The sequence below is a fragment of the Nothoprocta perdicaria genome, unplaced genomic scaffold, assembly GCF_003342845.1.
Source record: "Nothoprocta perdicaria isolate Ctin4 unplaced genomic scaffold, notPer1 scaffold_66, whole genome shotgun sequence".
NCBI lineage: Eukaryota > Metazoa > Chordata > Aves > Tinamiformes > Tinamidae > Nothoprocta > Nothoprocta perdicaria.
In genome coordinates, this window is record NW_020455932.1 from 678,727 (window position 1) to 704,598 (window position 25,872).

The window sequence follows — 25,872 nt, forward strand, 5'->3', positions numbered from 1 at the left end:
AACGCTTGCATTGCGGTGGCACCACAGCAGCAAGAGCGTCACGGGCGGTGCTGGCACCGAAAAGTCCGACCCCAAAGCCCACAAAGAGGGGGGCTGCAACCAAATACACTGGCAATCGCTGCAGGATTCACTTGCTGCCTTTATTGATCCTCTAGTTGCGCTGAGCGTTCACTGGGCATCACAGGAAGGGATTTCAGGCAGCTAAAAAGCCTTCCTGATCTGTACAAACAACTTCTCTAATGTGTAAGGAGCAGCACGGAGAAGTAGGAGGAATGAATTTCCTACGATCATCCTATTTTGGTATTTATTTAAATTCCATGCTTTCACTTTCCTTTTTTCCTCCCCACCCAGTGTTTTCTGGAAAGCAGCCCATAGGGTATTGGCAGGGGACAAAAACAGAAAAATTCACCCACATTTGTGAGTCTGCAGACAATTAAAAAAAGAAAGAAATAAAAGGATGCTGACAATTACATAAAACCAAACTCGATACAAGATTTTGCAGTGAGTGAAAATGACTGAGTGCTGGTTTCCTTGGCCGTTCCACAAGCATGTGCTACACTATTATATGCAGCGCATCTTCCAATAGTGCCTGTATCTTGAGGTCATGATGCACAAAGTGCTGGTTTTGTATCATTAAGCACCAGGCCCTGGCCGTGCCCTTGCACATGTGGGGTCGAGACACACAAAAACCCAACTGTGATCACAGACAAGTCAGGGGGCCGTTTCTGCACCTACCACAAAGTTGTTACAAGCTGGGCACGTAGCATCAGGTTCCTAGATGCATCTTAATTGAACTACTGGACATCAGGCACACCTGCTGCTCATGTGGTCATGGTCACACTCCATCCCTTGAGCGTCCGGGCTGTGCGGACTTGCACAACTACCTGGGGAACCAAATCAAAGTGGAGTCCATCACTGCTGTGAGATCAGCCTTAAGCAAAACTAAAACTTCCAGGCCTACCTCTTTGAAAAACAGAGCAAAAATCAAAGTTCTTCTTTTACAGGGCAAATTAGAAGAGGAAGCTTTAAGCTGTGAAGTTTAGGGATGAGTGAGATGTAGACTTCATGTACGTGTCAGTGTGCAAGAAAACAATATATTCAGTCTGCTACAGCAGCAAGTACTGGTTACTTTGCATGGCGCCAGCTGACTGGGTGCTCAATGGAAAGGTAGTAGGCAGGAGGCCTGTGGGAGAGTCATTACTCTCATTTTTAAGTCAGCATCATCCTCACTCTTTTAATTTGTTAAAAGTGTGGCACTGTTGGGATTCAACAGTGTCCCTAATCTTGGATCAATGAAATGAAAGGGCAGCCAGCTGGCTGGTAAGAAGCCTCCTCTCAAGCAATTTTAGACGAGCGTTTAAGTGGGAATTAAACATCAGCGCTTGCGTCTGTGCCCAGATAGCACTGAGGCACTGCACGCATCTGCCTGCCTCCACAAGGAGGCTCTCCACTGAAAACCAAAGGTAACTGATGGTCTCTCAACAGCATTAGTCACCACATCTGTAAAGGGGAATATCATGCACAACTATATTTATTTAAAGCAAGTGCTGCTTTAGACAACTTCTTTAGTTGTACCCCTTAAATAGTACAGCTTATGTTTTTCTTTATTCCTTATGGTCACTAGGAAAACCCTGACAAGGCTTTCCACCTTTCATCCTGCCCAGCCCCTCATGAAACCTTGTACGTACCTTCTTGGTATGTGTACACACACGTATGTATATATTTTGTACAGTGACCCAAAAGAAAGTATAGGCAGCTAGGAAATTAATAGTGAAATCTTGTTACAAAATGACTTTTAATGACACCAAACCCTCAGCTTAGTTACTCTCTGCTGTTAAAGGCTCTAACAACATCAATCCCTGGCAGAGCAAAGAATAGTCAAGGTGTCGCAGGTTCCTCTGCACGTTTCTTTGGTAGAAAGTTGTTTCAGTATCTATTACCTTACTCAGTGGAGGCCTAAAACAGTTTTAAGAGAAAGGAGTTATTTTGTTATTTTATGATTTAATACACTGTCAAATTTAACAAATGTTGCTGAGTTTTAGGTCACTGAAGGCTCCAGGTAAATTGTGCTCTAACCGCAGTTCCCCCTTCCTGTTTAAGGCACTGAAAACAGCCAGATTGACACAACATTATTGGAAAAAATTATATTTTGGAAGAACTCACTACAGAAGGTGACAGAATTCCAAAAATCAAATTACATGAAAATATACATCGCAATTTTCTTTGTACATTAGGTGAGGAAACTCTGAAGTAGAAGGCAAAGAATATGAAGGGCCACAGAAGAGAGAGAAGAGTTAAAGTGGGAAAGTATTTTTGATACCAAACCCAGAAATTAGTCATTTGAAAGCCTACAGATGTGCATGCTTGAATTCAACTTTGAGAAAAAACAAGCCTCCCATACACACACCCCTCCCCACAAACAGGCAATGAAAAAGGCAAAGAAAAAAAAAATCACCCAGGAAAAAAAAAAAAAGCAGCTCATCCTATCTTGGACTAACAACTGAGCTCCCAAATTAAAGCACTCAAGTCCTCTGGAAGGTCAGAACCCATCAGGCTGCTAAAGGGTGCTCCATGGCCAGTTTTATTGCTATACCCAATTCAAGAAGTATGTGCAATTGGGTTTTATAAAGGAGGGGAAAGAAAAAGCACCTTTGAGACTACAAAGGTCATTGTAAAAGAAGACACAAGTAATTGATAGCAAATCCTTTCAGGGTTTAATTAGGAAAAATCTTAACTTCTGATGAGGGAATAAGAGGGAGCACATTTCCAAAAACCAAAAGAGATACTAAACTTTAATAAGCAAGAGATTTTAATTAAGCCTCAGTGGGTCAAAGGAAAATTAAGTGGGAAAAAAAGTCTTTATCCTAATTGGTTTTAGTTCGACATGCTTCACAAGTTGTTGTTGTTGTTTTTGCTTTTTGTTTTTAACTGATAGGAAACAATGAATAGGGAGAGAAAAAAAACTGCTAAAATCTTTAGAATTTACACGATTCTTATCCTAACTACAGACAGCATTATTTGGTACAATGTGTATTTGTGGATGTACATGAACAGTATATATATTATCCGGATCATGTTGTGCTATGTACACATCTTTACAATTCTTCCTGAAGGTTAAAGCAGTTCATTAGATTTCAAAATGCGTAATCATCTTGTGTTGGCACTTGTTAGGCTCTTGTCAGCATTGATAACTGGCATGTTTTATTGCAGCCCAGTTCCAGCCAGTGTTTGCCAACTTGTAACAACAGAAGTCCAGCAATAGGTGGGTAGAGTGCAGGAAAAAAACAGTGCCATGTTTCTCAATTGAAGACCTACGAAGAAATCAAATTCATTAAAATAAACCCCCTCACAATCCTTAATTATTCTAAGACCTTCATTAGTGTTTATGATTAAAGATATTTAAAACTTGCTCAAAAACTTTACATACCTCTAAGTAGAAGATGCATAAGTTCAAAATCATCACAGATTTGAATTAGTGAAGCTCTGAATTAGTGCAGTATCTGAGCTCAAATATCACACTTCTGAGCTCCTATCACTTTTAAGTAACTTGTCAAATGCAGCGTATAAAGTTTCATTACTCAAGCTCAGTGCAACACACTAAGACTTACCATTTTATACCTCATTTAATGTGAGCAACAGATGCTGACCGAACAGCAAAGCACAGTACAAAATGCCACAGCTTTGCTGAATACCACAGCTACCAAAGCAGACTCTTACTTGAAACCCACTTCTCATCCAACTTGCCTCACATCACTCATTTCGGAGCAGTCTCCGAGACTCGGAAAAGATTTTGCCTTCCAGAAATCAATACTCAGTATGTGTCACGAACGTGCTTTCACCATGGCCAACTTTAATATGGCACGAAAATTAAGGTCAACTGAGGAGACTCTGGAGCGTCTCTCTCAGATACTCCCTCTTTTTCTAAAAGAGGGAAAAATTCGGTTGCACTACCAATTCTTCCAGTGGAGTTTTGCACAGCTGGCTAAGAGATTCTGCTCCTTTGCCTGGTCTTTGGGTAAACACTAAGCACTCCTCATGCTTTCTCTATACTGGAAAAAGTTCATTTCAATCAAAGCATTACTTCATTTAAGAGTTGTAATACCAGCTTGTTATAAATAGAACCCTCTCCCCTCCCTCCCTGACAGAACTAATTCTTACAAGAGCATAAGAGATAGAGAATCTAACTCCTATACCTTTCTTTTTCTTCACCAAGGTGTTACCTAAAAGGAGCATTTTAGTTAATATAATTTTAGTGGTTTAGACAGCAAAATCTCATTGAGTTACAGGTAGTCATAACTTCCCCCTCCCCACCTTTGTATGCTGAAACTACCTAATACAGACGTTCATACATTTGGGGGTTTTTCCCCAATGGGTCACAGTAGTTGATTTGCCATTAAGAGGGCAGCTTCAATGAAGGTTTGCTCTGAAGAGCACAGGTAGGAGATGAGCAACCGACGAAGTTAAACTTGGCATGCTAAAGAATAAAGCACACATAGGCCACGTGTTTAAGGGCCATATTGCAATCAGAGCTTTCTACGAGAATTTATTGTAGGAGAAAAAAAAAACTATTAAGAGGATGGCATTTTTCGAGTTATAGTAAATACCTTGAGTCAGGAGCTCATTTTATCGGGGAATAAAAGGTATAAATACAATCAATCAGCTACTCTCAGGACAAAACTGGTAGAGGCTCTCAGATGTGCCACAGTTCAGTTTTCATGCATAATCTGACTGTTTGGCCTGAAACTATAATTAGACTTTCCCAGGAACATTAAGTTATTTGGGTCTGTTAAGGAGAATACAACCTTTTTTGATGGTAATTACGGATAACATCTCAAATCATTCTCTTTGACATCCTAGCACAGCTTGTTTGTTTGTAAGTAAGCCTTCCCCTGGATATGTGAAGCAATTCTTTCTAAAAAGCTTCCCAACAACTTCACCAAAACCTCAGTTAAAGCCTGCAAACGTGCCACCAATATCTGCAAGAGAAATTCCATGTGTATGAACTTGAGATAAGACAAACAAAATGCTTAAGACTCAAATAAGGAATCTTCACAATAATGAACATGAATGAAGGAATATTCTCTTCTAAATTAGAACCAGAAGTCCCTAAGTGTTTAATAAAGCAATACTAATACTGATAAAAAGAATTTCACTTCTCAGGAGTGTAAGCGTACGAGTAAAGCTCCACAGCATAGGCAGAGGGGGCTGTTACTGTACTGCAAAACTCAAGTATTTCCTTAACCATGAAATATTTAGTGTAAAATGCAGCCAAAGAAATGTACTACAATCAAGCTGGTTAAAAGAAGGTTGTGGGGTTTTGGGTTACTTTTCAAAAATAAAAAACTGAGCTCAGCAACAATCACCTAATCCAGAAAGCATTCAACTCAGATCATTGACTATTTCAGAAGATTACTCACCCTGAAAAAAAGTGAAGCTACTAGCTGCTGAATAAGTGTCACTCAAAAGCAGTTTCTTGGCTTTTTCTTACACAGCGGGCAACTTTTCTTTTGAATTCTCCATTCCTGTCTTCTCTCCATTCTTTCTGTAATTGAACAGACAGCCTTCAGAGGTCAGTGCTACAACAAGGTATAAGTTCTAGGAAGAATCTAGGTGTTTATGTTTGCAGAGAGTAACCATCCAACCAACATTTAAATTTGTTTACAGTGATTAAGCTAGTCACTAAATACCTATGACATTCAGGGTTTAGATGGCAGAGATTGCTCTGGGTTGTGCACAGGTCTTACATAAGCAGTTCCCAACATCAAGACTAAAATCCATTTGTTCCATTTTGCTCTACAAGCAACAGTCTATAGACCCAAATCTATAAAGTCTATAGGTTATAAAAGTTAACTTTATCTGAGAGAGCTCAGAATAAAGTGCACGAACATCACAAAAATGTGACTCGGGTTGATGCATTGGATACTACCTTAGAGTTTGACACTGAACTAGTAGAGAAAAAAAAAGTTCATGAGGTGAACTGTACTAGGTTGGACAGATGCTAGTTTTTCGGTATAAGCAACATTTGCATGTTTAGTTTTTCCATCACATAGTAGGCAGAACTCCTTCATACCCCGCATAGAAGATGCAGATATTTGAGCCAAAGAAAATAGTGGTAGCTGATACATCCTAACATCCATCACCTCAAACCTCACCTAGCCACTGTCACCATCTTGACAAGTCCAGCAGGTCTCTCTTTTCTTTTGGTCTACCAAACGCACAAAAAAAATGCTACTAATTAACTTGTTCTCCTTTGCCAGCAATTAATACAGCAAGCTTTTGGTTTGTTGGAGGGAGACACAGGGCAGTTTATGCAAGAGGGCATAAGGCCAAGAAAAGCTTCGAGTTCACGCCTTCTCAGCTTCAGATATTTCAGTTTTGCTTCTGCCTTTTAGATTCGTAGCTCTGTGAAATAGTGTTCAGAATTGAATGGCAAGTGATGTTCCCAATTTGACAGCAACCTCTCCAAAACTCAGGTCATGAACTGTTCTAGTCGCCTCTGGCAGTGTCTGTTCAGGCTCCTGTCCCTGTACTTTTCCCCCACTCCAACGAACAACACTGCCACACACGTTGTTCAGTTTTCTATGAGGCAAGTGTTTTTACTCCCTACTCTTACACTGCTGTTGTCACTAGCATCCATGACATTACTGATGTCTCAATATCATCCTCACAGTCCGAGATGGATTTAAGTTCTTGTTCCTTCAAGCTGGGGTAGGGGATGCTGCATTTCCTTAAGATCTCTTAACTTTCAACATAATGCTCTGAGACCTACTCACCAGTGAGTAAGCTTACAACTCCTTTAAAATGAGTAGCTTTACACATAACGTCTATCACTCAGCCAAAAAGTGACCCTTAAGTCTTGTACCCCTGTCCTCCTGGCAACTACAGGAAAAGATTACAAAAGATATGATGTCAAGAGGGTGATAAGAATAGCTAAAAATACCACCTTTCTCCAGTATTAGGTCAGTAACATTCAACACACATTTCATACATACATTCAACACAGAGTTTACAAACAGCAACTCCAATTGCACTTTTAGCATTTCATTAATACATTGCTCCTCCCAGCACACTCAGGTTTGCCAGCAGGAAGCACTCAAATGTCCTGGATATTTGTTTCCACCAGTAACTTGAAACAAAAGAGGACGTTAAAGGAGGACTTCTTCACTACTACTTAGTTCCTCCCCGCCCCATGAGCTTTGTTTGGCATGAGACAATTTCCACTGTTATTTTTTTTCCAGAGGAGCTCAACCACCTCTGGAATTACTAGCAGCACTGCAGATCAAAGCTGCCAGGAAACTAAACTCCTGCCCACTTTAGGAAGGTTTAGCTAGTTCAACAAAGCAGGTTAAGTTGGTGCTAGTAACCTTCACACCTTCTGCTTACCACCTCCCTTTTCATCACTCTCCCAAGTCTAATAAAAACCACCCACAAAAACAAGAAAATAAAAATACCCCCTAACTTCTCCATAACAGTACTGCATTTGTTCGCCTTTGCTGAGCTACATGCCAAAACTGAAAGAAACAAAACAGTAGCAAGTCTCAATGCTGAGAATTCTTCCCTCCCCAACACAAACACCTATTAGCCTGCTATTCTGCTATAAAAGAAACTCTTTCAGATAATCGAAAGATGCATTTATACAACCCCTAGCATAGGGCACACTCCATAAACACTATTTTGCATGGAACATTTGTGTCTCCCTAATGACAGAAGTCTGCACTGTAAATTCCCTTTGTTTTCCTGTCTCTAATCCATGCTGCTGCCCCTCTCCTCAGCAAGAGGCTCACGTCAAGGGTAATGCTGAAGGCCAGATGTCCAATGAAGCCTCCAATTGCATCCTCAACTTACAGATTTACAGAGTCAAACCCAGAGCTTTAATCTGAGATTTTACAGCACTGCTTTACAGAGGCAAGCACAGGAGAATCGTACTATGGTTGTACTGAGGTCCCCACTGCATTTTCTCTTTCTATTCAAGACAGCAGAATCAGCAACTCGTATGATTTCTTACTCAAAGCTTTTAATACACTAAACAAGTAACACTGGGAATCAAAACAAGTTTTAGAATGTACCGACTTCTGCAGCTAAACTTAACAGCTGTTGGAACTGGTAACTGCATACCTCACACAAGCGGCTTCCTTGAATTTTCCAAGATGAAAGGAGCTAAAATTTATTGGTAGGTACCCTGTGAGCACGAACTTACTCCGAATAAATGCATAAATTTCTCCTGCATAGGAGAAATTAAGTTACTGTCTATGAAGTTTGACAGCATCTGTACCTTGTAGCCTATATGAAAGAAACTTAAATGTACTTCATTAGTTATACCAGGCCTAACTAGTAATTATGTTTCACAGCATATGGACTCTTCTCAGTAATTTCTCAGTAATAGCTTAGTTATAAAAGATTCTTCCAAAAATTACTGCACCTGCTGTTGCACTAGAAGTGAAACTGTGTAAAGAGGTTTAACCTTCTGTACCATGTGCAGACCAAGAAAAGTCTTACCGCTGCGTCAACATTAGCAGGAGAATCACCATTGGGATCCGCCAGCATAGAAATTACACTAATCATTATAGTTTCCACTGTGTGGATGGGAAGCCAGCGTTCCTCAGGTTTTTCATAGCCATATTTGTCTTCTCCAGGCTCATGAAGAATCGAAATGCAGACGTCACCATTCTTGTCAACTACAAAACAGAACAAGACATATTTCAGTAATGAACAACATGCTGGCATTTCTTCAGGCTAGTTAGGGAATCATTAACTTTCATTCCAGCTACTCTGCAGACAAGCCAAGGAAGAGACTTTATGAAAAAGAAAAAAATAATCAAATAAAAAAGGAAAGTAATTAATTGCTAAAGAATTTAGTCTCCAAGAAGTGAGGCTTGGTCAGTTATTCTGATCTAGAGTTTTCGGGTGGGCAGAGAAAGGACTAATTTTGACACCAGTTTAGACCTTGCAAGACAGGCTCCACTACAACATCCTTCTGGTAAGATTAGTAAATCAGAGGGTGAATTTTTTTTGTCTCACAGCAAAATCATCATCTGAATATTACTGCAGTAAACTGGAATATAATTTAAGTTGCTGGAACTGGAATCTGCCCAACAACTATTCTGATATTTAAGGCTGAACTGATACAGTAGCAGAATATCCTCTGTTCTTTAAGATCAGCATTGTGCTGGTCTCCTCTTGGCTTTCCAAGTCCAGATGCTGACTTTAAAACCTGCAGAGCCTTCCGCTTTCCCCGTAAAAACCTTCTTCTGTTTTACGTTACCTTTCCACCTATGTCCAGCAGCTCAGAAACAAATGAAGCTTTAGCAGGAATCGTCTTCAGAGAAGCTAAAAAGATGCTGTTACTTTATGCACGGAAGACAAAACGTGGCCTTTGATACTGAACCACCAAATTGTAAAGGAAGATGAAGTACTTGGTGACATGATAGATAGCAGCTAGAAAAATCAAGCTTCTCAGACCAGATTTTTGCATTACATACATATAAAAAAAACCCTCTAGAGTTATTACAATTTCAGAAAGCTAGTAGAAACACTTAAGGAGCAGACTCTTAGATCAGAGGTTTTTTTTTTTTTAAAAAAAAACTCTGCAATGGCTACTACTACCTTTTGAGGTGAAGACAAAGTAAATGCAGAGTTTCATATTTCCGGCCTGAAAATAAAGCCAGAAATCTTTATTCACAACACTTAGTTGCAAAATAAATTGAAACTTTAGCATTTCTTACCATTTGGGTGCCAGATTTCTGTGATGAACTTCATTTTTGGCGGCCTCAGTGGATAATCTTTCGGAAAAGTAAGATGAGCCTTGAAAACACCACCTTCACTGGGGAATCAAAAATATCTTAGTAGAGTTTCTTGGAAGCTTGAGTTGAAGGCTGGAACTTAATGATGCATCAACATCTTCAGGTTTATCCCTCACCCAGCTTCATACCATGATGCTAATTTACAGTAGCAGTATTTTCATATGTAACACGAAGAGTTTCTAGATTGAGATCCTTTCACAAGATACTGCCAGTTCCCTAACACTTGCTTCCTTTTTAGAATTAGGATGATGTTCCAGAGCAAAAGCAAATGCACAAAAAAAAAAATCACTATCTGGAATTACAATTTAAGTTTTTTTCCTACTGCATTTATTACTTTTTTATTGTTAAAGGTCTGCCAACAATTCCTGTTACTGAGAACACAGTAGAGCCCAGCAGATACCCACTTCTATTCTTCCTTTAGGACACTTTCATCAGTTCTCCTCTCTTGCTCTGGATCTGTAGCAATAAGCCTCAATAAAGAGATACAGGAAACCTTCCTTGCACCTCGAGCACTATTTTTTAAAAGCTGCCAGTACTACCTTTTCAGCACTTTGCTAGGCGACTCAAACATGACAGTGAGAAGTTTCCCACCAAACTGGAGAACAATAATAAACAATAGATACTCAGTTCTCATGTGGGAAGCACATACTTAACCGAGGCAACTGACTTATTTAAATAGTGAGGTTTCAATATCCAGCAATATTCACTTTGAGAAGCAGGAAGGCCTGTATTAAAAATAAAGCCTTTTAACATTTGTCCTATTATTGTAGTTTCTCGTGACAGAAGTTTATAACCACGTTGGAAACTGCAGAGGCAGGGATTATGAGAACTGGAGCACGAGCTCTGGAGAATGCAGTGCGAGATGTGGTGCAGTAGGACGGGCCACTCCTCGGTGGCCACACAAAGAATTGCGGTAGGAAAAAAAGCTGCTCAGTGCATTTATCTTTTCTGTGTTTGTAACGGAGCAGGAGCCAGGATTCGAAACCCACAGGCTACTGAGAAAATAACAAAAGTCTTACCACCAGCAAGAAGGAAAATGTGCAATTCTAGCATGTGTCTCATCTCTACAAAAACAAACAAATAAATAGATGACCGAGTCTAAATGACTTGGCTCTTGGAAGAGGGCAGCTGAGGGGATGTGAACCAATAGCATTCATTTTCCACAAGTTTCAGAAAGTCTGGCAGTTTCCAGAGAATTCTTGTTCCTGGTAAGGCCAAGAATCCCAGAAATAAGACTGGCTACTTTAACAGTCCTACTAGTTAAGATAAAGGAGAGTTAGATTACATGTGTTGATAGCTTTAAAGCAGTAAATCTTTCTCTCATGGTTAAAAAAAAAAAAAATTCCCCCTTCCCTTCTTAAAGGAGCAGTTAAAGTGTAATTGTCAATCAAGAGATATCAGTGACATTTTTTAGCAGCATTTCCGACACAGTAGTCCCAAAAGACCATTTACCAAGTCCAAAGGAATGAGGCTAAAGTTAAAAAAAGCAGATTCCCTGTTTAAAACTAGAATATTCTGTTCTACTGCCACAGTAGAATAGATCAGGAAGGGAGAATTCAGTGTATTACTACCCTGGAAAACAGCAACTAAGGACTGGAACAGCGGAGAGCTTCCTAGGTCAAAGCCTCAAAACAAGCTCTGCACCTGGGCTGGGGTGGGGGAAAGGAGGAGTAAAACCCAGCAAGTAAACACCAAACAGCACACACACCTCCATACATGCTACTGCAACACTTAGATATACAAGGAAAAAGCTCTACTAGCAGCAGTATGTGTTTGCTGACAGTATAAAACAGCCTGACTATAATGGCTCACTAATAGGCTGTTCACAAGAGGTCACAGACCCTGAAGTTGGAGATTTGTTTCGTGAAAGACTTGAGGAGCACAACACAGCAAGCTCAAGAAGCAAAGCACCCCGTTTCTGCATTTATTTACTTCAAAGCTTACAAATGAAGGAATATGACAACTTGGTGTCATGACAACTAGAACTGACCTCCAGTAAAAACCACTAGAAGGCTCTTTGTATCAGCACTTTACCAGTGGAACAGCTTAACACGGGAGAATGGTTCGTCTTGAAGAGGCACACTTTAAACTGACCTCTTTTAGGCATAAAATCTTTCCCAGGAGTAAGGAGAGACAATCACACAGAAGCTCTGAGGATGAGACAAATCACTCTCTCAATTAGCTAAAGCCTTTGCCCACTCCCTGTGAAGAAACGAATCACACTGCACATACCACAGTGCTTCAGAAACATAGAGCTGCATGAGCAGAGCCAGTGTTGACTCCAGAAGGAGACAGGACTGAGTGAGCTTCGTGATTTTGTGTTCAAATTCCAATTAGAGGACCCAAGTAAAGAGTTTTAAGAGGAACAATTAAAGCTTTTAAGATGAGGTTTCCCAACAATTCAAATTTGATCAGCATTAACATGCTCCTGTCACATGGGAAAGCTCTCCTATAGGGAGTTATCACTTACGGAGGCTAAGACATCCTGACTTGAAGGCTAATTCCACAGCCTGCTGCAGCTTTAGAACTACACCCCTCTGGTGAGTATTTTCCTGTAATCACCAGCACCAAGTAGGAGTGGTTTAGGTTTGCACGAGTGGCTGACCTAGAACCTCAGAGCAATAAGGACAGTAGCCTGGGTACATCTGCCTTAAAGGCACAGAAAGCCCAAGTTTTCTCCTAGCACACTCTATTCTTTCCCATGATTACAGCAGTACACTAAGGGATCTGCGTAGCATTTCTCCCCGGAGTAGCAAAGCAATCTAGAGCTTCTATATGGCAGATTTTGCCATTTACAAATACTTAACTAGCAACAGAACAGCATTACCTAACTTAGCTATCTACACACTACTCAATATGGAGACTTAGGTTATCTTCTGCTCGCTTAAACCAAACTAGAACTAGTAAATCAGAGTTTGCTCAAGTTTCTGTACAAGTAGCAGTACTTACTATAGTGTATCTGGAGGACCAATAATAAGGACTTCCCATCGATAAAGATCATTGTCATCTATTAAGCCCGCTGAAAAGCCTTCCACTGGATTTTTGTTGAGCTCTGTGTAGAAAAAAAATTTAAGAATGACTTTAGGCGTCTCCGATATGCATTTGATTTTCTCCATGTCTCTACAGGCAGCCAAAGAAAAGCAAACAAAAAAAGCTCATGATTCACAATGATTTGGTGCCTACCGACGGACGTAGGGTCTGCATGAGTATCCTGAGCTCCCTACCACACACAACAGCACATTGTCTAAGCGGAGACACACGGGCTAACTCCGGAGCTATTTGCCAAGTCCATCACGAACCGAAGTTCACTTGTCTCAGAAAGGCTGAGAAACAGAACGCGGGACCCGAGGATGAGAGCTCCTGCGCTAGCTACCAAGTGCCTGCAAGTCAGAAACACAGATTTTCCACAATTAAAAATAACATACTACAAGAACACTGAGGAATCAGATTAAAATAGAATACATTTTAGCTGTGCTGTGAAGAGTAGGAAAGAGAAAAAAAAAAGGACAAAGTCACACTATATTTTTAAACTAACATCCTGCTTCCCTTAAATATTTTCAGAGTCTAAAAATCAACCACTTGTGACATGTGCCCAGGGCTTTCGGGGATAATGATTCCATATATTCTGAAATACTCTATTCATAGTGAGCCTAGAAGGTGGCAACTCAATATCAGATAAAAACAAGCTATACAGAGTTATTTTTTTAATTTAAAAAAAGAACCTTTTTCTACTAATGATAAGCAACATAGGACTTTAGATCACTACAGGCTGCTGCCAGGTAGAAAGCACATCTGTCAATCACTGTGCAAAAGTCAGACCTAGCTGCAGATTCCTCTAAGCTTGTTTGGAGGCTTTCCCAGTGAGAGCAGTAAAATCTGGAAACGAAGAGATCAAAGTAGTTCTGCCTAAAACTGCAACTGGGAGAGAGGTGGGGAAGGAGAAAGGAGAGGAGATGTCATCTTTTAACCAACGGCTTCAAGTCGAAGAGAAATTTAAATACCATAATGATACCAAGTTGAAATTCTTAATTTAACATTTGAACAGTATGTATGAAGTCCTTATTAATCTTTGAGATTTAGGATGGGAGAGAGGGAAGAAGTTATTCCTTCAACAAGTCAGTTTTGTTTTGGGCTGCTTCTTTTTCCCCCAGAATAAGTGGGGTTCCCCCCCCCCCCTTTAGAGAATTACTACTGCTCTTATTTTTATTAGCCATTATGCAACTGCAGTTATTTAAAGATATCAACATATGCTTCTGTAGCTAATCTATGCGTTCCTTCTGTGCAGATTAAATAGGACGAGCATAAAATGCCACTCTTGCTCGGCACTACATTTTGGAGATGCCTAGAAGGTCCTCCTCAGCTCAGGAGAGGACTTCACCTTACAGGAAGGTGGCTACTGTCTTCTCATTTGCCAGCAAAATCCAAACTGATTTGCCAGCAAGTCTGTAGGTACCTTTAGGCACTCAGGAATTCAACCATTCAAAGCATGGTTCAAGCAAAGCCACAAGAATCTATCCAAGCCCTAAACTTTTGAGTCCAAAGCTGAGGAGAAGATGGGAACTCTCAGAACAGCAGTCATAGTTAGGTAGATGACAGGAATATTGCCTGGGGGTTCCCTGGAAGGGCTTTTCCCAGAAGTAGCTCAGTGGTGGTTCAAAATTCTACTAAGCTGACTACTCACTCTGCAAGGTGGAAAACAGCAAGAAAGAAACGGGTCCAAATAATGCCCTTCCCCCCCTCCTTTTTCTTTTTTTTTCTTTTTCAAAAGACAGTGCCCAAAAGAAGAGTCCTATCAGCATAATTAACCAAGACACAAATTTCTTAACCAAGAGATTTAATACGACCTCACTTCTGCTGAGGAGGTCAGTTCTTGCCTCACAAACCACTGGAACAGCATAAACTAGGGATGTTTTGGTGAAAGCGACAGAAAACAGGTAAGGGCACCACATGACACCAGAACTAACGCTTAATGGTAGCTGCTGCTGAAGGGGCTGCAGCTCCCCACATTACTACCTCCCTGCTGCAGGTTTCCCTTCAGCAACACACATGAGGAGTGCTACCTACCGTGTTATACTTGAGTACATCCTCCCTTTTCATGTATAGTTACATATACATTGTCTACTGCTTGTGCAGAGGGGATTTTTTTTCTCCTAAAAAGACATAACCTGCTTAGGTCAAGTTCTGTGCATAAACTGTTAAAGCTCAAGCTGCTCTCAGCTTCCTTACTGTTCACCAGTTATCACTTCTCACCAATAAGACAAAGAGGTCTGGCAAAGGTCAAATTTAGGAAAAATTCAGCATGCTTCTGTCTATCCACATACCCCCGTCCATCCACATGGGCTATTCCGAAGCCCAACATGCACTTTTTTTTCCCCCTTTGGATTTGTGCTATTTCCATTTCTTTTTACATCTGCCCCAGCCTCAAAATAAGAGCTCTTCCTTACCCTCAAGTCCTTTCACACATTTTTCACATAGGCCCAATGAAACCCAATGCTCATATTCTGACTCATGGTTAAGACCTCGCAGCACGACATTGTGGAAAATCTGGGGAGAAAGAATGAGATTGCTGGATGCCAAATCTACTAACACAGAAAGCCTGGAACTGCATGGAGGGGACAGCCATTGACAAAAATCTTCAGTTATAGCCGTCAGGGAAACAGGGGTGTTGCCAAAAAGCCAATTTATGGAGTGGCTACTTTTACTGAAGATAGTATCATTTGCTTCTTATAAAAAGCTGGGATTTTTCTCCTTTCTTCCCTCCCTACAGCAGCAGTAGCTGAAGCATAGTCGTTACTGCTTACAAAATAACCCACCCCTGAAGCTTAAGATAAAACAAGGCTTTAAGCTCAAGTTACTTGTCCTGCAATGTGGGGACCTTCTCCAGGACTTTCTCCAGGAGAATTAGAGAGAATAACCCCAGGCAAATTATACAGATAAGCTGGATAAGAGAGCTCATTAAATGCTAAAGTGAAGACTAGATAAAAGGGAGAGGGAAAAAAAAAAAGAAAAAGGAAAGCAGCAACAACAACTCACTCTGTGAAGTTTTACATTGGGATGTAGAAGGAAAAAAAAAAAACCACATACACAACCCACACCATCCTCAGCTGCTTGACACTGGGTAGCTCTGAGCTGCTTGCTAAAGCTGGTGAATGCTGAAGCCCAGTTTAGCTGTTTTCTTTGTTCTTTTTCTCCCTCCTCCTCATTATTTTGCCCTTTTTCCTGCTCCTTTCCCCCCTGGACAGAGCCAATGCCGCACATGAAAGGCTGGCCAGCAGAAATGCTCATCTTTCTTTGGGTCTCGGCGAAACCTTTCCCCAGCTCCGAGCGAGGGCTGATGCAATGGCCGGGCCCGCGGCAGATGCCCCACGCGGGGTGAAGCTGCCGAGCGAGCAGGGCCTCCAGTCACAAGACAAGGAGCCACCTGCTCCGTCTGTCACTTCCCAACCGCTGAAGCCGTTAACCACCTGGGGACTGCGCAAGTCCCGGCAGGGACACGGATCCTACTGCAAAGGATTCAATCCCACCCGCCTTGCAAAGGCTGGGGAGGAGGAACAAGCCCTTCGTGCTGCTCCTCTATAGAGCCCTCCTGAAGAGGAGAGCTAGCAGGTGGGTGTAGCACATCTACGAAGAACCATATCCCTCTAAAGGTTATTTGTCAACTTCTGAGGCTTACTTAGCCAGAGAGATCATGTATTTTTTTTTAAATATACACCTGTATATACTCAAAAAATCCCCATCATCTCTACACAAAAAATTAAGTACAGCTTTCTCCCTACCATTATGTAGCACACACTACACATGTATGCACTAAGGTTTAATATTTAGAATGGCTTTCTTTGCATTTGGTGGTTTATGTAAGGGAAATTTTTCTTCCCCGGAAGGAAGGGGGTGGGGGACAGGGAAAGGGAGGGAAGAGATTCTTACATTTGCTCCAGGAGCACTGTCAGGTGCCTTGGAGCTTGAGCAGCAGCTGAGAGTTACGGCCGTCCAAGACTGGGTAAGTGCCAGGAGCCACATACCGGGCAAAGAATCCTATGGCCGGCTTAGAAATTATTTTGGCCTTTAGTTCCTTCAATCCCACTGCTGAATCCATACCTGATTTGGGAGGCACGAAGGACAGCAGGCCCGCAGTCGGACAGAGCTGTTTAAAACCAGAGCAGACTTTAACGGGCAGCCTCCCACATAACCTGGCAAGGCCAGAGCTCGCTGCTTCTCCAGCGGCTTCGCTCTCAGTAAACCCAAACTAAGTTACTGTTGCCTTAAACTTGAGCCAACACAGGACCATGAGCTGAGCTTCCAGTTTTCAGTGTTTAGTTTACACTAAGCTACCGATGTTCCCACACTGACTAAAATTGCCTTTATGGAAGCCAAGAGACTTTGACAAATCCAAAAGCAAAACAGCGTCAACAAAATGACTAAGCAGAAAGAGCCCCATGGCTACGCGCAGCAGCTATGTCCGGCACGTCGACTTCTCAGCGCGGCCAGCCAGCCGCCGCGCACAACCTCCAGTACTGTGAGCTGCAGTACAAAAAGATTTTTAAAAAATATAAGCTTCTACAGTGTTTTTAGATAGCAGCCTCTTCAATGAGAGACATACAGCTTGGATGTTGTGTAGTCAGTGGACTCAGAAAAATAAAAGCAGCCTGATCTCAGTTAAGGCTACTGGACAGCGTCCTTATCCAGCAGCCAGCTCCCAGAACCAGACAGAAATGGGCCACACCAGAAGCAGAACTGGCTTGTTTCCTTCTTGGTCACCTTTGCCAAGCCTCAGAAGCTTCTAAACTGTGCTCAGATAGAAAGTCAGGTGAGATTCCTCCTCTATACACCACGCTAGGACTTCTAGACTGTTACATGACTTAACTAAGGTCAGTTACGACTTCCAGGACTTTCCCTCCTGTCTACATATCCATGGGTAAATATTTGATTCTAGGAGATTAGGAGTTGGTTGCTGTTGAAGCAACACGATCTCCTTTCAAAGATGTTTTCCACGAGCACTCCGTATTATCTACTTTCATCATGTTCTGTCTTGCTTCACAAGCTCATCCCAAAAGTGGAAGTTCAGCCAGAACAGCAGATACAAGATGCACATTCCTAGCAGTCACTTTGGCAGTGACATGCAGGATAGCAATTAAGACACAGAAAAGTCTTGATCTCACGAATGCACTTCTAGTTATTTTGCAGTCTGAGTGAACTAGTAGGGACAGAACTGTGTTAAAAAAAGCCTCCATCAAACTTCAGAGAGAAGGCTGTGGTTAGTGTTAACCAGACAAGTAGCTCAATGGCTTTTTCTCAGTGCAGTGAAACACAGCTTAATGGAGGACAAGGAGGTTTTTGCATTTGTTTAATAATCCAAATCAATTTCTTAATCAAGAAAGTTCTTCACAGCACTAAGTCTCATGAAGGGGCAGAAGCTGTCAAAACTGCCACAACAGGCCCTAGGCGAAGGTTATTGTTCCAGAGAAGCTTGGATGCATGTAGACTGGGATTCCTTCACTACTGCAATACCATGTTAGTCTAGATACCGGGTCAGAATCAAGTTTCCTGACTAAATCTAAATATTCTGTAGCTCCATACTCACATGAGCAGGACTTGAAGCCAGACAATCAAAAGCTGATTCTTAATATACAGATTGGAAGGTAATGGGTCTTCAGAGGTGTCTTGGTTCTTAAGAAATTGGCCATAGTCCCCAAGTCTACAGTTAGATTGCAGATATTCAGCTGCCTCCAACCCCACAACCTAGTTTACACAGCTCATGTTCCCAATCTGTTCCCAGACACCACCTTATCCGAGTCCCAAAGACAGGGAGGAAGACAGATGACCCACTGAAACACAATATTTCTGTAGCTCTTCATACCATGCTCTTCTATACACAGTGAGATCAGTCCCTTTGTAACATATCACACTTAGGTATAAACCCAAGGAAGGTCTCTTCCCTTCAAACCCCGACCCCTTAGGCATTCATGGAGCACCTAGCAAACCCACAAGTCCTTTCTCCCAGGAAGATGTTACTTTCCTATTTGAATGAGTGTACACGTGACACCGGAAATACTGAAAATTTCATCAGTCTATTTTGTGATTCATAGGTTTAAGGTTTTGAAATACCTACACTTCCAGAGTTACAGAACTACAGAATGTTAAGACTTCCTTAGTTAAGACTATGACAGTTAAGATTCCTTAGCAGTAAGTTCAGAACATAAGTTAATAAGTTGGCATCATTTTGGTAGAAATGGAGGAAAAAACCTTTCCTGAATTGCCTACATTGCTCAAAACATGCTTTCTGCATCCTATCATGGCAGCATCTAGCACAGTTACACCCTTTGATTCAGAAAGGTAACCTGCAAAAACATCACAGACAGGCTGAGGGGAGAGTAAGAGAAAGGGAAGAAGCAAGAGAGTCAAGAGGAATGGAGGAACCCTGAGGGTAGGCAGGCTCATGTTGGAAAGAAAGTAGGTACCCACCAGCTAACATTCAGCAACCACAATCATTACCACATGCGGGATAAGGGAAACACTACTTATTTTTTTTGTCCTCCGTGTCTGTTAAGTGTTTTTGTCGTTAACAGGAGCCAGACAAGTATTAGGCAGGTGCACGAATCTCTCCGCATTTGAGATGGTCAGAGCCTTTAGCTGACAGAGACCTAATTAGGATAAGTAGTTCCCTAGACTCCACCAATTATCTCATCCCAAAGCAGATGTCAGAAACAGGTCAGAAGACTCGCTCTTTACAAGTGCTTATTTCTCTTGCCTAAAAAGGAGCCTGAGGAGCTACAGATGTCTACAGCAGGCACCACTAGAATCTGATACAGCAAATGTCAGCCTAGGTATCAGTCATATAGAGGTAGTTTAGTATAGGTAGTAGAAAAAGTTACGTTAAATTAGTTGCAGCTGCTCGCAAACTACTAGTAGCTTGAAGTATAAAAAAATCCCACCCATGTACCTTCTGAGCAAGAATAAAAAATATCAGCTACAAAAGACAACGCTCAAGAACAAGGAGCTCCAGTACCTTCGGCAGTTTATGTACAGAGCAGAAGGAGATGCCAAGACATCCAGTAGAAAGTCTGTGTCGCAAGACTAAGTCACGAGGAGACGCTAACATCTAAGGAGTTTGTCACCTTTCCCCATCATATACACGAGTAGTTGTGCAAATCAGGGACACTTCTCCAGCTTGTTCTCCTTTGTTTGTAATATGAAAGATAAGCTTGCATACCCTAATCTGAACTACGTTGTTATTCAGAGCTGTTTTAAGACATTAATTATCTCTTTAAGTGACTCCTCACAACATCATCTGCTGTCTCAGCTCAGTGCTGGTCCAACTCTAAATGCTCACCAGGTTCCCATGCCAATATGGTGATGGGTGCACAAAGGATCCTCCTTCGAGAGGGAATTGACATGAAGAGGGACTGAGCTGCCTCTACTCTTGCTCCAAACCAGTACAAGCCCTGCTCATATTCATGCCCAGGAGAGGGGTTATTTTTATGGAATCCTATTTCATTCAGATTGCTATACTTAGTGTTCTTACAGGGTCTGGATATCTGATCTCTGCTCCAGCTGATCTGCCTTGGATTGATACGAGAGTGCGTGAAGGAGATATTTACATTTACATGGTAGCCTAGAGCTCTGATCTACTAGTTTCCTTAGGTAAAAGATACTGCATGACCAGTCTTCTGACAGATACCCCCACACCACTGAAAGCTGAAGCACAAATCTGTTGCAAAGCAGTATCAGCACAGCTTTGCAACGCTATGGGGCCTATCCCATACCCACACCAGCACTTCTTGAAGTTTATCCCTGCAGAACATCCCATGTGCTTAAAGAACATAAAGAAAAACAAAAACCAACAGCCTTCAAGGCAGCAAAGAACCTCTAGATCAAAACAGATCAGAACATATTTAATGCAACCATTATTAGAGGAAAATTTACCAGAATGCCTATTCTAGGCAAACTTTTTTTTATGCAAAGTTCAGATTTGCAAACAGTTTAGAAAAGGATGGTTTGGAAAAGAAGAATAAAAAAAAGCAAAAGTCATATTCAACTCCAAAAGAAAATCAACTCTCCTATCTTAGGTGAATGTGCATATAGTGTTCCAAGTTTGTCTCATGAAGGGGGGTGGGAATCAAGAAGAGGTACAGAAGAGTCAAGGCAGAATCAGTTAGAATTATAATAGATCATTTTATTTTGAGGACACTTAACTCTATTTGGTTCATTTCAGGTTCTTAGAGCAGAGAAATCTATTGACTTGCCACAGTTTGTTGTTGTTGTTGTTTTTATTGTTTACATTTCCATAGCAAATAGGTCTTTAACACTACAGTTAGAATCACGAGCAACAATAACGAGGCAAAACAGTTTAGTAGAATTTGAATGATTTAGTACCTCCAAACAATGATATTTTCAATAAATCAAGAACTCCTTTAGGAAAGTATTTTGCTGAAGTTTTACTCGGTATTTTACGGCATCTCCAGCAATATTCCCTCATTCCAGTATTCTCTAGGAGAACAAAACAACAATTTTACTGTCAGATACAGATATGCCCACACGTCATTGCTGCCCACAGAGCCCAGTCTGGGACAAGCAGAGAAGGAAAGAACCAGTTTATCATCAACTTGGTTCTTCTCCCAAGATATCAGCAGCCTGACTTAACCAGAACCAATCAGCTCTCGTGATACCTAATCCCTTAAAGAGGTGAGCTTATAAAGCAAATTTTTACTGCTGGGCAGCTCATTCTGTTGAAGCAATTGGTCATCTAGTCCCTCCGATTCATATTTAGCTTCACCTCACTTCCCAAAACTGCCAGCAGCCCTGAACCTTTGCACTGGTGACTGCAATTGTAAGTACTCTTTTTCTTTGAGGAAGCAGAGTCCAACTCTCTCAATTTTGTTGCATGGATAACTACCACATGTCTGGAGACGCTTGCTACAAGTCGCATTCATTATGCTATTTGCCGTGCAACAGAAATTCAGGCTGCAGACACTATAACAAGGCACGTGTTTCAGTAATGATGTTATCTCTAAACTCACTATAAGCAAGGTAGCTTTGATGCTTCTGTCAACACATCCTCCCAAGGAACAGAGCTCTCTTATCTGCTGGGGGGCGAGGGGGAGGGAGCCTGTGCTGCAAGAGTGTTAAGGGAAGTGATACACACATGCTGCCTACCTAAGCATCCCAAAAAGCATCAAAGCAGTGAAGACTGCTGAGGTTTACCCAAGCAATATTAGAGACTCCTTCCTAAAAAGGCTCTGAAGTTTGACAAGTGCATGACCTTAGTCTTAACAACTGGGGTAATACTGAATTTCTGGTCAAACAGACCTAGCTCTCCTAGACAACACACACAGGACTAGCATCAACTTAATACCCCGGATCAGGGCCACTCAAACGATTACCTTGCTCTAAGCCAGGAAATAGCCAGTACACAGCTGTAACCAAACACTTGCACCATCATCAAGCCAAGGGGCTGTCACCTCAACTCCCATTTACAGAGCAGTCCTCATTCCATAGCTCCCTCAAAATTTGGTATTCAAGTACGGTAAATAGAAATCTCATTTGATTGGAAATTCAACTAGCTTAACGTTGGACAACAGGATTTTTCCACACAAAGAAATACAGATTGTTTATCTTCACATTAAGTATTTAATACAGTTTTCCACCTTGTTAATTTTTAACCAGATAATTTTGCTTTGAAATAGAAGCTGGATACACTTTAGATTGAAATAATGCTACATTTCTCATGTTCAGAAAAGGATATCAAAAAACATAAAGTTGATTTAGAGAATCTTTTCAGCACAATAAAACTGTGGCCAGCAAGGGCATGACTATTCCCGTGTTTTCAGCAACCCATGTTTATGTTAACAAGAACTTGCACTTCTGGTTCCACTGTGTTCTACCAATTAAACTGCATCCTCTCTTCATGATTTTGCTGTGTGAAGCAGACAAGTCTGCCTACTCTAACAAGTCTGTGTCAGTACAGATTTGGCAGAAAGATGAAATAAAACCATTTAGATAAGTGTCTCAATCTGCAAAACCCTTGGGCTTCAAAGATCTGGAGACCAGAAGGGTAACTTTAAGTTCTCAATTACCTCTCTCTCCTCAGTAAATAAATAAATACAGTTTGGGGCTATAGGGAGAATGCAGTATGTACCCCTTTTTTTTTTTTTTTTTTTTTTTTTTGGCAACGGGAGTAGGTGAGGGAAAGACAGACACTTTACCGGTTTAGTGCTATGATGCCCTACTAATGTAGATGTTTAAGTTTGGAAAAACTCCATTCTTATGTAACTCTTCTGTACTTTATCCATAAGAGAAAAATCAAAGTTTCAGCCCATCCATTTTACACTACTACCCACCTGCAAAAAGGTGTCTTTCTCCTTCAAGGGGGAAGGACCTACACGAGCAGATATCTTTACTGGAATTTAACAGATTTCCAGCAAGTGCTGGATCTTGAAATTAACTTCGAGGGGAAGGAGGAAATAAAAAAAAAAAAAAAAAAAAAAAAAAAAAAAAAAAAAAAAAAAAAAAGCAGCCATTTACTTACACAAGCACCCGTGCACAAGGCCCTCCCCGCAGCCCTCAGGAGTTTTTAAGAACTCTAAGCACTACTGCTTGGACTGGCTTTGAGAGTCAGAGATCCCTACTCAGCAGGTCCTTTACACCTCCCCGCTCCCCCCAAAAAGACAACAACAAAACCCTCCCAATGTTCTGACTGCCTCATTTTGAGCTGCTCCAGTGCCCGAACACGGGCAGGCACACTCAGAAACAAAAGCCAAGCTACTATATCCCTCTGTGATACAGGTCAACATGTCACTAGCAAAGGCATTGAAGTTACTTCCCATTTAAAAATAAATAAATAAAAAAGTGAAGCTATATTGTGAGACTGCCACTCATTGTCCTCCCCCAGAGGATTATAAGCATCTAGAACATGCTGCATAATAAGCATGTTGTATCCATGATGCTGTGCTACTAGTTACGTGCTGAAGTTGCAAGTCAGCTTGCTCCAGAGGAATGAGACATCTGTCTTCACACACTCAATGGAGATTCTGGGGGTTGCGCTATCAAGTTTCCTTAACGTTTTCTAATTAAAAAAAAAAATTTTGTTTTTTTTTTGTCTGACAAACAAGATGGACTCCAGTTTGACTTCCATGTTAGCAGAGTTTTCAGAGTAAATAAATAAAAACAAAAACCACACCCTTCATTATATATGGCCACATGTCATAGATGCCTAATTGCCCCCCATAACACACTTATTAAGAACCAAAGTATACAAGAGTTAGTTTTTGGAGCTGTTGCCCGTTCTATGTTTTACTCTCCTTTGCCATTTTTTCCTGCCCTCTTAATGCTAGAAATACCCATCTAGTACCTCCTCACCCATTAGAGAGTTGTTACACTCAGTTTCTCCAGCATATTTGGGATTTTAGGCCCCTCTTACAACCTTTCTTCACTTCTTGATGTCTTTCTCCAAGCCTAACAGCTCTGATTCCTTGTGCTTGGTTGATGCGGCTTGGGTGAGTGATCCAGAGCAGCCTAAACCAACTCGGGTCACATAACTCATCTCTACCATTTGTTTACTGTCCTGCAACTCAACCATTAGAGGCAACCTAATGACTCACCACACCTGAAATAATGTAAGAGCTGCATGTAGCAGGAGGACTGAAATGTCAGCCCCATGAGAAGAAAGAATACCACAGTGGTGATTTTTGATTTGAGGTAGAACGAGTATTGTGAGTGTCAACAAAGAAACACTTTGGAGCAGCTCAGACTTGGAAGAAGACAGCCCGCAGTAGGGAAGGAAGGTCAGACATCAGGAAGCTCAGTCTCTGCATTGCGACTTCAAGTAGCCTGCCATCAGAAAAAGCAGTGTCAGAGTCTAGTTTCAGCTCAGATGTCACCTAGGTTATTAAAAATTGAAGAAACAGTTTTCCTCCTCAGGTCAGTAATTATACCAGACAGGACTTGTGAAGAGTTCAAGGCATTTCTTCAAACACCTGCTACACTGAGCTGTGCACATTCACGATCACTTTTAATACAGTAGTATATATATATATATATCCATGTAGGATACCAATGGCACTAACATTACTTAGAATAGTAAAGCCCACAAAATGGTTGTAATGTTACTTGCAAAGGTTGCACTTGAGTCAGCGCACTTGAATCAGTATCAGGAACAGAGGCAACTGGAAAAGCTTACTAGTTCTTAGCCCTGCATATAAAACCTTCAGAAGGGAGCGAGAGGAAGATTTGGGGGGTAAATTCCATGAAACTAGGGTGATCTATAAGCCCATTTGGGTATCCAGAAACCCCTGTGCTCACAGAGGGTCTTAAGATCCAAAGAGAAAGAGGTAGAGAAGAAGCAGGGAAAATAACAAATAAATAAGCCATCACTACACAACAGAAGCTGACAGCTAGCCCTCAGTTTTTGTTACGGAAAAAAATAAAACCCCAGTAACTAGAAATAGACAGCTGAGGAATCAATATACGAAGTTACCCAAAGCTCATTTTTACCACATTAGAGAGCACCCGGCCTACACAATTTCTCCCATAAAGATGTCATTAATAAGGAAGTGAGAAGCGAAGCTCCCGAGCGTGGCCCAGCGCTGGGCCAGGGAGCCCATCCCAGCGCTGCCAGCATCTCCTGCCCGCGGGAACCCCTCCTGCGGGCGCCAGGGCACGCCGGGGTGCGCGTCCGCGTGCGAGAGCTCGGCGATAAACACGCTCGAGCCCAAAGATAACCCGCTCGGGTTTTCTTTCTAACCAACGTCACCTTCAGGGGATAAGTGCCGCGCTGCGGCTGGCTGGGGTCGCGTTGCAACTTGTTGTCACCAACTCCAGCGGGAGGACGGCTCCGCTCACACCTCGGCGCCCAGGTGGCTCTGGCTACTTACGTAATTCCGCCCCCCTCTCCCCATGGCATCTCCAGCCTCCCCACCGGCCGCCACGGCCCGAACCCTCCTCCGGTGCCCGGTGCTTTGGGCAAGGCACCCGGCGCCTTTGCATGGCCTTATGTGGCCATGGAGCCGCTGAGGCGGTGACAAAAAAGGCAAGGGGGCCGCGGGGGAGCGCGGCGGCGGCGCCGCCCGCCAGGCCCGGC

The 25,872-nt window shown here is 41.8% G+C and overlaps 1 protein-coding gene across 1 annotated transcript in view; it reads right to left on the reverse strand.

Moving 5' to 3' along the window:
- Window positions 1–2,129: 2,129 nt before the first annotated feature.
- UBE2G1 (ubiquitin conjugating enzyme E2 G1) overlaps window positions 2,130–25,872 on the reverse strand; it is a 24,633-nt gene continuing 890 nt past the window's right edge. Inside the window, exons 2-6 of the mRNA XM_026050137.1 lie at window positions 12,750–12,852; window positions 9,723–9,820; window positions 8,497–8,675; window positions 5,418–5,542; window positions 2,130–3,311 (exon numbers count right to left, since the gene is read on the reverse strand). Of these exons, the coding sequence (XP_025905922.1) occupies window positions 5,456–5,542; window positions 8,497–8,675; window positions 9,723–9,820; window positions 12,750–12,852 (467 nt within the window). The 3' untranslated portion in view covers window positions 2,130–3,311; window positions 5,418–5,455. The remainder of the gene's footprint in view (window positions 3,312–5,417; window positions 5,543–8,496; window positions 8,676–9,722; window positions 9,821–12,749; window positions 12,853–25,872) is intronic.